General features: G+C 37.8%; 1 protein-coding gene across 4 annotated transcripts in view; it reads right to left on the reverse strand.

Moving 5' to 3' along the window:
* Positions 1 to 4,118: 4,118 nt before the first annotated feature.
* The window catches only part of GIN1 (gypsy retrotransposon integrase 1), a 41,013-nt gene continuing 27,988 nt past the window's right edge, over positions 4,119 to 17,143 (reverse strand). For all 4 annotated transcript variants that reach the window (XM_063604581.1, XM_003828313.5, XM_055112514.2 and 1 more), the window contains one exon: positions 4,119 to 13,036. In XM_063604581.1, the coding sequence (XP_063460651.1) occupies positions 12,762 to 13,036 (275 nt within the window). In that variant the 3' untranslated portion in view covers positions 4,119 to 12,761. The remainder of the gene's footprint in view (positions 13,037 to 17,143) is intronic.

Genomic DNA, 17,143 nt, shown 5'->3' on the forward strand with positions numbered 1-17,143 from the left:
ATTTTGGAGCTTTAACTGCCCTGCTGGATATTGGACTTGCATGGGGCCTGTAGTCCCTTTGTTTTGGCCAATTTCTCCCATTTGGAGAGGCTGTATTTATCCAATGCCTCTACCCCCATTGTATCTAGCAAGTAACTAACTTGCTTTTCATATTACAGGCTCATAGGCAGAGGGACTTGCCTTGTCTCAGATGAAACTTTGGACTGTGGACATTTCGGTTAATGTCAAAATGAGCTGAGACTTTGGGTGACTGTTGGGAAGACATGATTGGTTTTGAAATGTGGAGATATGAGATATGAGAGGGAATAATATTGTCTGGTTCTGTGTCCCCACCCAAATGTCATCTTGTATCTCCCGTAATTCCCACATGTTGTGGGAGGGACACAGTGGTAGATGATTGAATTATGGGGTGGGTCTCTCCCATGCTGTTCTCATGATAGTGAATGGGTCTCATGAGATCTGATGGTTTTAGAAATGGGAGATGTCCTGCATAAGCTCTCCTTTTGTCTGCTGCCATCCATGTAAGATGTGACTTGCTCCTCCTTGCCATCCGCCATGATTGTGAAACCTCCCCAGCCACATGAAACTGTTAAGTCCAATGAACCTCTTTCTTTTGTAAATTGCCCAGTCTTGGGTATGTCTTTACCAGCAGTGTGAAAAGACTAATACAACAACCCTTGTTAGCTGTATTCCTAGATATTTTATTCTTTTTGTAGCAATTGTGAATGGGAGTTCACTCGATATGGCTCTCTGCTTGTGTATTGTTAATGTATAGAAATGCTTGTGAATTTTGCACACTGATTTTGTATCTGACACTTTGCTGAAATTGCTTATCAGCTGAAATGAGGGGGTTTTCTACATATAGGATCATCTTGTCTGCAAATGGAGACAATTTGACTTTCTCTGTTCCTATTTGAATACCGTTTCTGTCTTTCTCTTGCTTGACTGCTCTGGTCAGAAGTTCCAAAACTATGTTGAATAGGAGTGATGAGAGGGCATCCTTGTCTTGTGCCGGTCTTCAAAGCCCTGTGCCAGTCTTCAAAGGGAATCTTCTGCTTTTGCCTGTTCAGTGTGATATTGGCTGTGGATTTGTCATAAATAGCTCTTATTATTTTGAGATATGTTCCATCAATACCTGATCTATAGAGTTTTTAACATGAAGGGATGTTGAATTTTATCAAAGGCCTTTTCTGCATCTATTGAGATAATCTTGTGGTTTTTGTCATTGGTTCTGTTTATGTGATGGGTTACATTTACTGATGTGCGTATGTTGAACCGGCCTTGCATCCCAAGGATAAAACCAACTTGATCATGGTGGATAACCTTTTGATGTGCTGCTGGATACAGTTTGCCAGTATATTATTGAGGATTTTCACATGGATGTTCATCAGGGATATTGGCCTGAAGTTTTCTTTTTTGTAGTGTCTCTGCCAGGTTTTGGTATCAGGATGATGCTGGCCTCATAAAATGAGTTAGGAAGGAGTCCCTCCTTTTCAATTGTTTGGAATAGTTTCAGAAGCAACGGTACCAGCTCCTCTTTGTATCTCTGGTAGAATTTGGTTGTAAATCTGTCTGGTCCTGGGCTTTGTTTGGTTGGTAAGCTATTTATTACTGCCTCAATTTTGGAACTTGGTATTTGCCGATTCAGGGATTTGACTTCTTCCTGGTTTAGTCTTGGGAGGGTGTATGTATCCAGGAATTTATCCATTTCTTCTAGATTTTCTAGTTTATTTGCACAGGAGTGTTCATAGTATATTTTATGGTAGTTTGTATTTCTGTGGGGTCAGTGATGATATCCCCTTTATCATTTTTTATTGTGTCTGTTTGATTCTTCTTTTCTTCTTTACTATCTAGCTAGTGTTCCATTTTGTTAATTTTTCCAAAAAAATAAACCACTCCTGGATTCATTTATTTTTTTGAAGAGTTGTTTCTCTATCTCCTCCAGTTCCATTCTGATCTTAGTTATTTCTAGTCTTCTGTTAGCTCTGGACTTGTTTGCTCTTGCTTCTCTAGGTCTTTTGTGATGTTATGGTGTTGACCTGAGATCTTTCTAGCTTTCTGACGTGGGCATTTAGTGCTATACATTTCCCCCTTAATACTGCTTTAGCTACAGCTCAGTGATTCTAGTACATTGTCTCTTTGTTCGCATTGGTTTCAAAGAACTTCTTGATGTCTGCCTTAATTTCATTATTTACCCAGGAGTCATTCAGGAGCAGGTTGTCCAATTTCCATGTAGTTTTGTGGTTTTCAGGGAGTTTCTTAATCCTGAGTTCCAATTTGATTGCATTGTGGTCTGAGAGACTGTTATTATTTCAGTTCTTCTGCATTTGCTGAGGAGTGTTTTACTTCCAAATATATGGTCGATTTTATAATAAGTGCCATGTGGCACTGAGAAGAATGTATATTTTGTTGTTCGGAGGTGGAGAGTTCTGTAGATATATATTAGGTCCACTTGATCCAGAGCTAAGTACAAGTCCTGAATATCCTTGTTAATTTTCTCTCTCATTGGTCTAATATTGACATTGTGGTGTTAATATCTCACACTATTATTGCGTGGAAGTCTAAATCTCTTTGTAGGTCTCTAAGAACTTATTTTATGAATCTGGGTGTTCCTGTATTGGGTGCATATATATATCTTCTTGTTGAATTGATCCCTTTACCATTATGTTAATGCTCTTCTTCGTCTTTTTTTTAATCTTTGTTGGTTTAAAGTCTGTTTTGTCAGAGACTAGGATTGCAACCCCTGCTATTTTGCTATTTTGCTTGGTAAATTTTCCTCCGTCCCTTTATTTTGAGCCTATGTGTGTCTTTGCATGTGAGATGCATCTCTTGAATGCAGCACACTGACGAGTCTTGACTCTATCCAATTTGCCAGTCTGTGTCTTTTAATTGGGGCATTTAGTCCATTTACATTTAAGGTTAATATTGTTATGTGTGAATTTGATCCTGTCATCATGAGGCTAGCTGGTTATTTTACACACTAGTTGATGCAGCTTCTTCATCGTGTCATTGGTCTTTATATTTTGTGTGTTTTTGCAGTGACTTGTACTGGTTTTTCCTTTCCATATTTAGGGCTTCCTTCAGGAGCTCTTGCAAGGCAGGTCTGGTGGTGATGAATTCCCTCAGCATTTGCTTCTCTGAAAAGGATTTTATTTCTACTTTGCTTATGATGCTTAGTTTAGCCAGATATGAAATTCTGGGCTGAAAATTCTTTTAAGAATGTTGAATATTGGTTCCCACTCTCTTCTGGCTTGTTGAATTTCTGCTAAGAGATCTGCCTTCTATTAGTCTGATGAGCTTCCCTTTGTAGGTGACCTCACCTTTCTCTCTGGCTGCCATAACATTTTTCCTTCATTTCGACCTTGGAGAATCTGATGATTACGTGTCTTGGGGTTGATCTTCTCATGGAATATCTTAGTGGGGTTCTCTGTATTTCCTAAATTTGAATGTTGGCCTGTCTTGCTAGTTTGGGGAAGTTCTCCTGGATAAAATCCTTAAGTGTGTTATCCAACTTGGTTCCCCTCTCCCCATCTCTTTCAGGTATTCCAATCAGTCATAAGTTCAGTCTTTTTACATAGTCCCATATTTCTCAGAGGTTGTGTTCGTTCCTTTTCATTCTTTTCCTCTAATCTTGGCTGTCTGCCTTACTTCAGCAAGATAGTCTTCAATCTCTAATATTCTTTCTTCTGCTTGATCAACTTGGATATTGATATTGTGTATGCTTCACAAAGTTCTCATGCTGTATTTTTCAGCTCCATCAGGTCATTTATGTTCCTCTCTAAACTGGTTATTCTAGTTAGCATGTCCTGTAGCCTTTCATCAAGGTTCTTAGCTTCTTTGCATTGGGTTAGAACATGAGCCTTTACCTCAGCAAAGTTTGTTCTTGCCCACCTTCTGAAGTCTACTTCTGTCAATTCATCCATCTCATTCTCCATCCAGTACCGCACCCTTGTTGGGGAGGTGTTGCAATTATTTGGAAAACAGGCACTCTGGTCTTTTGGGTTTTCAGTGTTTTTTTCATTGATCCTTTCTCATCTTCATGAATTTGTCTAGTTTCTATCTTTGAGGCTGCTGACCCTTGGATGAGGTTTTTGTGGGGACATTTTTTGTTGATGCTGTTGTTGCTTTTTTTTTTTTTTTTTTCAATAGTCAGGACCCTTTTCTGTAGGCCTGCTGCAGTTTGCTGGTGGCTCACTTCAGGCCTTAGTCATCTGTTTTGCTTCCATGCCTGGAGATGTCACTCAAGGAGGCTGGAGAACAGCAAAGATGGGTGCCTGCTCCTCCTTCTGGGATCTCAGACCTTGAGGGTCACTTACCTGATGCCAGTAGGAATGCTCCTTTATAGGGTGTCTGACAACCCCTGTTGGGGTGGTCTCACCCAGTTGGGTGGCACAGGAAGCAGGATCCATTTAACAAAGCAATTTGGCTGTCCTTAGTGGATGGGGTGTGCTGTGCTGAGGGAATACCCACTCATCTGGGCTGCCTGGATTCCTCAAAGCTAGCAGGAGGAAAGACTAAGTCTGTTGGTCCATGGAGATTATGGTCACCCCTTCCACTAGGGGCTCAGGCCCACAGAGGTCAGAGTTCTGTCTGTGAGCCCTGGGCTGGAGTTGTTGGAGTTCCTGCAGGCAGGTCCTGCCCAAGGAGGAGGGATGTATCAGGGTCTGGCCTGAAGAGGCAATCTGGCCGTGGTCTGCCACAACCGGTGTGCTGGGCTGTGGGGATACCTCTTGGGTCCAGCCATCCAGTCTCCCTGGATCCAGCAGGGTAAAAGTGCAGCCCAGAGCTATAGTGATAGCTGCTGCCCTTCCCCCCAAAGAGCTTAGTGTGTTAGGTAGCTAGCAGCTGCAGTGTTGGCTGCCATCCCTCCCCCAAGGAGCTCAGATGGCTTAGACCGCAGGCAGCCACAGAAGTGGCAATAGCTGTCCCTCCCCTCAGGAACTCAGCAGGCACAGGCAGATTCTAGCTGAGTGGTTTTTGAGAATCTGCATGGCTCTGTGGTTGGAACCCAAGGCCCTGGTGGTGCTGTACAGTTCCGTGGAAAAAGGATGGTTCACCAGGCTTGGTAGCATGCTCACTCACTGCCTTCCTTGGCTGTGGATGAGGGCTCCCCTGCCCCGTGCGGCTCTCAGGTGGGCCGTCACACTACACAGATCTTCCTTCATCTCCAGGGGTCGTGCCAGCCACCTAGTCAGTCCTGATGACAGAACCTGGATCTTATTTGCCATTGCAGGATTCGGACATTATTTTGGTTCTTTTCAATGAGAGCCTCCAATTGCTGCTGCTTCTAGTCGGCCATCTTGGCCTCACTAATCCCAGTTATGTTCTTTTTGCTCAAGACTGATTTGACTATTCATTCTTTTGTGGTCCCACTCAAATTTTAGAATTGTTTTTCCTATTTCTGTGAAAAATGTTGTTGAAATTTTGATAGGGACTGCACTGAATCTATACAGCACTTTGTGTTGTATGAACTTTTAAACATTAATTCTTCCAATCCATGAACATGGGATATTTTTTCATTTGCATATTCTTCAATTTCTTTCTTCAATGTTTTATAGATTTCAGTATACAGAACTTTCACCTCCAAAGTATTTTTTTGCATTATTGTAAATGGGATTTCCTTGATTTCTTTTTCAGATGGTTGTTAGTGTATAGAAACAATAATGATTTTTGTACACTGAGTTTGTATCCTGTAACTGTATTAAGTTTATTAGTTCAAACAGCTTTTGGTGGGTCTTTAGGATTTTCTATATATGAGATCATGTCATCTGCAAACAAATAATTTTACTTCTTCCATTCTGATTTGGATGACTTTTTCTTTTTCTTGCCTAACTGCTCTAGCTAAGACTTCTAATACAGTTGTCCCTTGGAATCAGCAGGAGATTGGCTTCAGGACCCCTCAAGGATAACAAAAATCTGTGGATGTTCAAGTCTCTTATATAACATGGTACAGTATTTGGAAATACCTATGCATATCCTCCTGTATAGTTTAATTTTTAGATTACTTATAACTAAATGTTAAATAGGTATTTTTGTATTTCTTACTGTATGTTATTTTGTTTAAATATTTTTAATCTATGATTGGTTGAATCCATGGATGTAAAACCTGCAGATATGGAGAAACAATGGTACTGTATTGAATAGCAGTCATGAGGGTGGGCACCATTGTCTTTAAAAGCTTTCAGATTTTCACCACTGAGTATGATATTAGCTTTGGCTTATCATACATGACCTTTATTATGTTGAGGTACATTCTTTCTATACCTAATTTGTTGAGAGATGTTATCATGAAAAAATATTTATGTCAAATGCTCATGAAAAAATATTTATGTCAAATGCTCTTTCTGCATTGATTGAGATGATCATAAAACTTTATCCTTCAATTCTATTCAATTCTATCACACTGATTAATTTGTGTATATTGAGACATCTTTGCACATCAGGGATAACTTCCATTTGTTCATGGTATGTAAACCTTTTAATGTATTATTGGACTCAATTTGCTAGTATTTTGTTGTGAATACTTGCATCTATGTTCATCAGGAATATTGGCCTATAATTTTCTTTCCTTGTAGTTTCCTTATCTAGCTTTGGTATCAGGGTAACAGTAGTTTTGCACAATGAGTATGGAAATGTTTCTTCCTTTTCAATTTTTTGGAAGAGTTTGAGAAAGACTGGTGTTAATTCGTCATTAAATGTTTGGTAGAATTCCCCAGTGGAACCATCAGGTTTTGGTCTTTTGTTTGCTGGGTTTTTGATTACTGATTCAATATCTTTACTTGTTATATTGCTTTGTTCAGGTTTTCTATTTCTTCATGATTCAATCTTGATGGTTTGTAAATTCCCAGGAATTTATCATTTTCTTCTAGGTTATCCGATTTGTTGGCATATAATTTTTCACAGTAGAGTCTTATGCTCCTTTCTATTTTGCTGATATCAGTGATCATATTTATTCTCACATTTATAATTTTGAGTCTTTTCTCTTTTTTCTTACGTCTCACTAAGGGCTTATCAATTTTGTTTAACTTTTCTAAACACTAACTCTTCATTTCATTGACATTTACTATTTTTCTAGTCTCTATTTTGCTTATTTCTGCTCTGTCATTTATCTCCTTTTTTCTGCTTTGTGCTTAAGTTCTTTTTCTAGTCCTTGAGATGTAGAGTCAGGTCATTTCTTTTTAAAAAAATGCTATAACCTTCTCTCTTAGAACTGCTTTTGCTCTCTCCCATAAGGTCTGGTTATTTTGTTTCCCTTTTGTCTCAAGATATTTTTACATTTCAGTATTGAGTTCTTTTTTGACCCACTGGTTGTTCAGGAGTTATGTTAATTTCTACATACTTGCAAATTTTTCAGTCTTCCCCATTTTGGATTTCTAGTTTCATACCACTTGAGTCAAAAAAGATACTTGATATACTTTAATATCTTCCTAAATTCATTAACACTTGTTTTGTGGCTTAACATGACCTATCCTGGAGACTGTCCTGTACTTACGTCAAAGGAATGTGTATTCTGCTACTAATGAATAGGAATGTTCTGCATATATCTGTTAGATCCAATTGGTCTATACTGCTGTTCAAGTCGGCTGTTTCCATGTTGATTTTCTGCCTGGATGATCTATCCATTAGCGAAAGTAGGGCATTAAAGTTTCCAACTATTTCTGTATTGCTATTTCTTCATTAATTCTGTTACTATTTGCTTTATATATTTAGGTGCTCCAATGTTGGGTGTATATATATTTACAATTGCAGTATCTTCCTGATGAATTGACCCCTTTATCATTATATAATAACCTCGTCTTTTGTGAAAGCTTTGGACTTAAAGTCTATTTTGTGTGATGTAAGTGTAGCCATTGTGCCCTCCTTTGATTACCATTTGCATGGAATATATTTGTCCATCCTGTCACTTTTAGTCTATGTGCATCCTTAATCTGAAGTCTCCTCTAGTCACCATATAGTTAGAGTTTGTTTTTCTTAATCCATTCAGTCACTCTGTATTTTGATGGAAGAATTTAATGCATTTAAAGTAATTGCTGATAGTTATGGATGTACTACTGCTATTTTGTTCATTGTTTTCACTGTTTTGTAGGTCCTTTTCCCTCTCTTCCTCTTTCTGTCTTCCTTTGTGATATAACAATGTCTTGCGGCGGTATACTGTGACTCCTTTCTATTTATCCTTTTTGTGTATCTACTACAGGTTTTTCCTTTGTGGTTACCATGATGCACATCTGAAACATCTTATAGTTATATCAGTCTATGTTAAGCTGATAACTTAATTCTGATTACATACAAAAACTACACTTTTAAAATTTCTTCTCTCCCCACGTTTTGTTATTAATATCACGTCTTTAGATAATGTGTAGCCATTAACACATTATTGTAGCTAGTTTAAGAAATATTTTTGTCTTTTAACTTTCATACTAGAGTTATAAGCAATTTACACACCACCATTACAGTATTCTGAATTTGACTATGTTCCTACCTTTACAGTAAGTTTAATACTTTCATATGTTTTCATGTTGTTAGCTAGCATCTTTTATTTCAACTTGAAGAACTCCCATTAGAATTTTCTGTGAGACAGGTCTAGTGTGTCAAATTCCCACAGCTTTTTTTCTGGGCAACTTTTTGTCTCTTCTACATTTATGAAGGACAGCTTTGTTGGGTATAGTATTCTCGGTTGAGTTTCTTTGGCTAAATATCTCATTCCCCTCTCCTGGTCTGCAAGGTATCTGGTGATAGTTTTATGAAGGTTCTTTTGCATGTAATGTTACTTTTCTGTTGCTGCTTTAAAAGTTTGAGAACTTGATTATGTTTCAGTGAAGATTTCTTTATACTTCTTCTATGTGGGGTTCCTTGGGATTCCTAGATAAGGATGTTCACTTCTGTCTCCAGATTTGGAAAGTTTTCTGTCTTTATCTCTTTTAAAAAGCTTTCTTCCTTTTTCTCTGTCCCTGCTTCTTCTAGAGTTCCCATAATGCACATTTTTGTTTACTTGGTGGTGTCTCAAAGGCCCATAGGCTTTCTTCACTTTTGTTTCCTCTAACAAGGTAATTTCAAAGGCTCTGTCTTTCGGCTTGTTGATTCTTTATTTTGCTTGATCAAGTATGCTCTTGAAGTTCTTTGTTGAATTTGTCAGTGCAGTTACTGTGTTTTTGAGTTCTAAAGTTTAATTTTAAATATGCTTTCTCTCTTTTTGTTAAACTTCTCATTTTCTTCATGTAAATTTCCTGATTTTGGTTAGTTGTCTGTGCCCTCTTGTAGCTCATTTGGCTTGTTTTAGATAATTGTTTTGAATTCTTTCTCAGGCAGTTTTTAGATGGCGATTTATTTATGGTCATTTATTGGTGCTTTTTTGTTGTTGTTGTTCTGGTGGCATCATGTTTCCCTGATTATTCAGGATTCTTGCAGTCTGTGTTGCTACCTGCACATTAAAAAAAATAGGCACCTCTTCCAGTCTTCATAGACTGGCTTTGGCGGAGAAAGCCCTTCACCAGTCTGCCAGTCTAGAGGTTCATGGTGGGCAATCTAGTGGGGTCCTCATGGGGGGCTGGCCTGATGCTTGGGTCCTCAGGGGCCAGCCTGCCCTCTGAGGTCTACTGGGGAAGACCTGGACCCTGAACCACAGGGACTGTCCTGGAGCCTGGAACTGTGGATGCCTACCTGGAGCACCATTTTAAATTGTACATTTCAGTAGATTTTAGTATATTCAAAGTTATGAAACCATCGCTAGTAAGTTTAGAACACTGTTGTCACCACAAAAAGAAACCCCATACCAATTAGCACTGTGTAGCTATGTTTCACCTTTGTAGGAAAGATGTGCATAACTTTGCAGCAACTTTTGAGATCTAATGCTCAGTTCATGTTTTCCTTCCCTTGTCATGGTGAGCTGTTATTCCAGAGATGGGGAACCATGGCCCCACATCCAGCAGTGGTGATGAAAATGCAGACAAGCCCTTGATGAACTAAGAGAAATATGTGGGGTGTCCAAGAAATAAAGCTTTGTTAAATTACTAAGATTTTGGAAGTGGTTTGCAGACACAGAATAATCTAGCCTAACATGACTAATAAACACAGGATAAAAGTCTGTTTAATGAGAAACTACTTAGGAGAAGCAAAAATTAAAAAAAAATGTTTAGAGTTGGTTATTTTAAAATGACTCTGAATACTAATCACCTTCTTGAAATGGGGGGAAAAGAGGCTGATTTTGAGTCAGATAATCATTAAAAAGAAGTTACTTCATTTGAGCTAAGAAAAAGCCACTTATATTTACCAAAAAGATATTCTAATATGACTCTTTTCTAAACTTTGCTCTTCTGAGGAAAGCAGGATAGGTAGCACTGTTTGATACAATTACGCTTTTTTAAAAAAAGTTTTGTTTTTTTTTTTCTTCATGGAATTCTGTTTGAAATTTATTTGGTCTGTGGTATAAGATGAGGTCCTAGATTCACACCCTACCCTAAACACTTTTCCTTTAGCCTATATTAAACATAATCTTTCTTCTTAAATGAGTAATCAGAATACTCCAGGTCTCCATCTTTGATATCACATCACTGTTCAGTATGGTTGTGAAATATAATATGTGCGATATTCTGTAATGATCTTAAGACAGACTCCATTCATTACCAATGCTACAGGCCCAGTTTAGGTTTTTAGTATTCGTCATCACTGCGAAGTCCTCTCAACTAATCTCCATGCCTTGTTTTCTCCTCTTCTAATCTGTTCTTTACTAGTTGCCAGATTAAACTTCCAAAAACACAGTTCTGATTATGACAGTTTCCTATACAAAGTTTTTGCTCTCAGAAAAGAAATAATTTAGCCAGGCATTTGTATTATTGCTAGAGCTACTGTAACAAAGTCCCACAAACTGGATGGCTGAAACAATAGAATTTTATTGTCTCACAGTTCTGGAGGCAAAAGTCTGAGATAAGGTACTGACAGGGTTGGTCTTCTGAGGAATGAGGAAAAATGTATTCAATGCCTCTCCCCTAACTTCTGGTGGTTTTCTGGCAATCTCTGTCATTTCTTGGCATATAGAAACATAATCTTAAACTCTGCCTTTATCTTCACATGGCATTCTCCTTGAGTCTGTGTTCAAATTTTCCCCTTTTATCAGAACACCAGTAATACTGTATTAGAGCCCACCCTATTGAAATATGATCTCAACTAATTACACTTGCAACAACCTCATTTCCAAATAAGGTCACATTTTGAGGTGGTGGGGGTTAAGACTTCAACACAAATTTTGGGAGGGGCACATATCAATCCTTAATAGTATTCAAAGCTCTCCATAAGGTTTCCTACTTACCTTTTCAGCTTTATCCCTCATTATCTTGCTTCTTCACTTTATACCCGAGGCAGTGTAGACAACAAGAAGCCCGGCCTTTTTATGAATCATTACAATACTTTTCCATTTCTGTGTATTACTTCTCCCCTAATTCTTTTGTATCCATTTACCAAATCCTATACATTCTTCAAGGTCAAGCTTAAATGATCCTTCTTCCATAAGGATAAACACAAATTTCCTATGTAAAAACTTCTCTCTTTTTGCCTCCCTAAGTACATTATCTATACCTGTCTTCTGCAATTTAGCATGCCTTAACTTGTGTTGTACATGGCTTACATAGTTTATTACCTACCAGACAGTAAGTCCTTTATAAGAATGAGGTACACATTTGACTCATCTTTTACTTTTCTCACAGTTCTTTTCATAGTGCTTTAGAATAAATATTTATTGAACAATATTTATTCTATATTTATGAATATCATAGAAATTACAGTTTAAAATCTTTGATACTGGTTATTTTATGATTTTATGATTGCAGAAAAAATTCTTAACGGATACTTTTGTTGTTGTTGTTGAGAGAGGTCTTGCCCTGTCGCCCAGGCTGGAGAGCTGTGGCATGAGCGCGGCTCACTGCAGCCTCGACCTCCTGGGGTCAAGCAATGCTCCTACTTCAGCCTCCTGAGTAGCTGGGACCGCAGGCATGTGCCACCACACCTGGCTAATTTTTAAACATTTTTCTGTAGAGATAGGGTCTCCCTGTGTTGCCCAGGCTGGTCTCGAACTCCTGGGGTCAAGTGATCGTCCTGCCTTGGCTTCCCAAAGCGCTGGGATTACAGGTGTGGGCCACCATGCCTGGTCGATGGTTTTATCTTTAATATATAGTATGAAAATAAACAAATTGTTTCCCAACCAATACATAGTTTCAGACCCTAATCCTGACCCTATCTAACCAATTAGATAATTTGAAATTACCAATATTCTGTGAAAGCCTATTAAATAACCCTATATTTTTTCATACAATCTTGTTTTTAGAACTTCTAATGAAACAGAAAGAAGCTTCATTTCATTCATTGTTACAGTTGATTCAGTATTTATCAATTCCATTCAAGGTAGTTCAAACTTACTGTTTAAATGGTAGAGAATTTCAGAAAATTTAAAACTTAGAAACGGTGCCAAAACCATACAAAGGTTTGAGAGATTTGGGCTGGAATTTATTTCCCAAGAAGTAGGGGTGCTTTGCCTGTTCTCTTTTTAGAAGAAAAAGTGAATTCTATATATTACATGCTTCCTTTGCCTTCATATGTACGTATACTGATATTCAAATGTGGCATAATTTTAGATAAGAACTATAAAATAAACCTTCAGAATATAGTCATTAAGAATGTGTCAAGATACTTCTTCTATACAACGTTTTTAATGAATAAGATATCATTAAGAGTTTATATTCTAAACAAGCACTTTAAATAAATTTTGGTATTTACTAACTTAAGTATTCAAGAACCTGGTTTGAAGAGTCCAACAGACTGAAAGTCTGCTTTTCAAGAGAACTATGATCGTCTATCAATGGAGAGATTTTCATATTTCTATATTCTAATAGTTCACGATCCTTGCTTGATGTCAGTAATTCATTATCGACTATACCAATAGTTGCATCTTCCACCAGAATATTTGCTTGATATGCTCCAACCGGAATTTCAGGCAATCCAATGTAGTCATGATCTGCCACTACTGAACCTTGCAAGAGATAAAGACTTTCTGAAAAAAGAAAAATCATACATTTGACTTTTAGAATTATAATTAAACATATTTTTTAATTAAACAATTTTAAGTGAGGAACAAAATCCCAAGTAATAAAAATTAACTATCAAGATTAACTTCTAGGGAGTTATACTGTCTACTAAATATGAATGTCAAAGAATAAAAAAATGACATATAAATTTGACAGTTCATACATAAACAATGCAGGAAAGGTCAAGGATTTTAAAACAGCCATTTTCCTGTTCCCTCGACCTGTCTTTGGTAGATATGTATATATGCGGAACACGGGATAGAAGGAGTGAGAATTATGGTATAGATTAAAAATAAAATAGTAAGGCTGTGCACAGTGCCTCATGCCTGTAATCTCAGCACTTTGGAAAGCCAAAGCCGGTAGATTGCTTAAGCCCAGGAGTTCAAGATCAGCTTGGCCAACATGGCGAAACCCCTTCTCTACAAAAAATACAAACAATTAGCAAGGTGTGGTTAAGGGTGTCTATGGTCCTAGCTACTTAGGAGGCTGAGATGGAAGGATCACTTGAGCCTGGGAGATTGAGGTTGCAGTGAGCCATGATGGCACCACTGCACTCCAGCATGGGTGACAGAGCAAAACCCTGTCTTAAAAAAAAAATTATAAAACTATTTTTGATAATGTTATCCTTAATATGCTTCTGTAAAGCATTTCTGGGTGAATTAATAGGGTCATATAATTATTTTAACAAATAGAATTATTAAATCCTTGCATTTACAACTTGAGATAATTTTCCAATCTTTATAAAACCCATATTGGAAAGATAATATCATCAAATTGTTACAGTATGAAGTTAAAAACAACATGCCAACTGAGGCTTATGTGATAATGTGTAAGAAGGCAGGCTGCCATGGAGTAGCTTAAAAAGCTTAGCTTATTTAAATCTAATTTGATACCAAAATTCTTAGGAACTTTTAAGGTCTACCTAAGCCATACTGAAGTACTGACAGGGAGTCTTCCTGGTCAGTGTTTTATTGTATGTTGAGCAAATTTATCATCACCATCAAGAAAAAAATGTTTAAAATGAATGTTAAACTGATGGCAAATCTTCTATACACAGACTAATGTGTATAAAAGGATTCCTCCCTTTCTGATATTTGAATTCATTACAATAAGAAACTCTTTTACCAAAGCTGATTAACTTCCTGGATCCCTACCTTCTCTTTCTAAATGTTCCCCCAAAACATCAGAATATAGATATAGATATATTTATTTATCTTTATTTACTTATTTTTCATTCATTCATTCATTCATTCATTCATTCATTCATTCATGGTCTTGCTCTGTCACCCAGGCTGGAGTGCAATGGCGTGATAACAGCTGACTGCATCCTTGACCTTCTGGGCTCAAGTGATCCTCCCACCTCAGCCTCCCAAATAGCTGGGACCATAGACACATGTCACTACGCCTGGCTAATTGTGTTGCCTAGGTTGGTCTCCTGAAGATGTTAATGGGTTAAGGAGCCCTCAAATTTTAAGATCAAAAAAGCAAAAGGAAGATTAATTGCCTATTTAGATTAGAGACCAATGGAAGTGTCTCAGAACAGATGAATTTGCTAGTATATTTTGAAAATCAATCCTACTGCACTCACCCTCATAACATTATTACAAATAGCTCACTGAACCTATTTCAACCCCAGAAATTCATGCATTTAACAACTTTCAATTTATAAACTTTAACAGATCACACAAAGCTATTCTCTCTACCAAAAGGTGGCATAAGTGGGCTTGGGCTTGTATGGCCATTTATTCTCCCATAATTCTGAAAGACAAAAATAAAATAAAATAAAATAAAATAAGAATCATGCGGCCAGGCAGTGGCTCATGCCTGTAATGCCAGCACTTTGGGAAACCAATGCGGGCAGATCACTTAAGGTTAGGAGTTCGAGACCAACCTGGCTAACACGGTGAAACCCCATCTCTACTAAAAATACATAAATTAGCCAGGCATGGTGGCATGTGCCTGTAATCCCAGCTACTGGGGAGGCTTAGGTGAGAGAACTGCTTGAACCCAGGAGGTGGAGGTTGCAGTAAGGCGAGATCGCACCATTGCACTCCAGCCTAGGTGACAGAGCGAGACTCTGTCTCAACAACAACAACGAAAATCATGCAACACATGAGATGTGTTATACCCAATAGCAGCAAGAGGGAAGAAAACATGATCAATAACATTGAAACACTTTCAGAATGTGTTGTTAGAGGTTTAACATCAAAGTTTGCAACTACCCTACTGTTAATACGAGAGAAGGCTAGGCGGTAGTTTATAAGAGAACATTAAAAGGTTAGATAGGGTAAACGTGTTGCTGATGAAATTTTCTACTAAGTCATGGAGAATTCCATAGGTTCAAGGCCTGTACATTCCTACAAAGTTATCAGTGATGGCAGTTACCATAGGCATTTAAGAAATGCCCAAAGACTCTTTCAGAGGATTAATGAAGGAGGTTTTCTGTCTGTAAAAGTTTTTTCATACAGATGAAGTAGGACTACTTTAGAAAAATATGTCTAGTAAACATATGTCAATAGGGAAAAATATGCCTAGATGTAAAGCTCTTAGAAATTTTCATTTTAATTTGCTGAAATGGATTCAGAGACCTTGAACTTGAGTACCTCCTAGTTACACTGGTTAGAAACAAATGGACATACCAACCTCACTTGATTTTAAGAGAGCTTCTGTATGTAAGTAAAATAAGTCACACACGAACACACACACACACACACTTTTTCTTCTAAAAAAAGTTAACCTTTAAAGTAACTTATTGTAATAAAACTGTAGAGAACAAGGACTACACACAGCAAATTCTACATAAATCACTTTATACACAATAGAAAACTACTCTGAATATGTCAAAGGCCTGTTTGTTTACAAAAAAAATTCTCATTCATTTGCAAAGGTCAAATATGTTTCAACTCCTACTATGGTCTAAATCTACTGGAGCTAAGAGAAATGCTCTTTAATTTCAGTAAAGATATCAGAAAAGAGACTCTTGTGGCCTTACATGTTGAACAAGTAATATTTTGGATACACTGGATTATATAAAATATATTATTAAGGTTATTTTCATTTATTTCTGTACTTTTCAAAATGTGGCTACTAGAAAATTTTAAATTACATAGCTCTTGTATTATTATTCATCTATTGGACAACACTAATCTAAAACAATCATGAGTTAGGGATACAGAAAAGAATATGATTAAACTTTCTGCCCTCAAAACAGAGGCAGGGAGTAAGCAAACATATCATATTAAAGGTCTTTTCTAGTCAGCTACATTACACAGTACATTTCACTAAGTATTTTTCTTTTCTCATTCCATTAATTTAGTTATGATTATGACATCTGTTTGATGAAAGCATCATTTTGGTTTTGACAAGACTGAATAAGTCTTTAGTTTCTTTGAAATTAAAATATTTTCAAGACATTTCAGGAAGGTATTAATCAGCAGTTTTGATATCCATTTCTAATGTAGGTTTTTTTTTTAAAGAGATGGGGTCTCAGCCAGGCATGGTGGCTCACGCCTATAATCCCAGGGGTCTCAGCCAGGCATGGTGGCTCACGCCTGTAATCCCAGTACTTTGGGAGGCCAAGGCGGGTGGATCACTTGATGTCAGGAGTTTGAGACCAGCCTGGCCAACATGGTGAAACCCCATCTCTACTAAAAATACAAATATTAGCTGGGTGTGGAGGTGGGCGCCTGTAATCCCAGCTACTCAGGAGGCCGAGGTAGGAGAATTGCTTGAACCCAGGAGGCGGAGGTTGCAGGCAGCCAAGATCACACCATTGCACTCCAGCCTGTGTGATAATAGTTGAACTCCATCTCAAAAAAAAAAAAGATGGGGTCTCACTCTGTCACTCAGGCTGGAGTGCAGTGGTGCAATGTTGGCTCATTGCAGCTCAATCTCCCGGGCTCAAGTGATCCTCTGCCTCAGCCCCCTAAGTAGCTAAAACTAAAGGTGCGTATCACCATGCCCGGCTAATTTTTGTAGGGACGGGGTTTCACTATGTTGCCCATGCTGGTCTTGAACTTCTGAGCTCAGGCAATCCTACCTTGGCCTCTCAAAATGCTGGGATTACAGGCATA

Source organism: Pan paniscus, chromosome 4 (genome assembly GCF_029289425.2).
Source record: "Pan paniscus chromosome 4, NHGRI_mPanPan1-v2.0_pri, whole genome shotgun sequence".
In the NCBI taxonomy this organism is placed as follows: domain Eukaryota; kingdom Metazoa; phylum Chordata; class Mammalia; order Primates; family Hominidae; genus Pan; species Pan paniscus.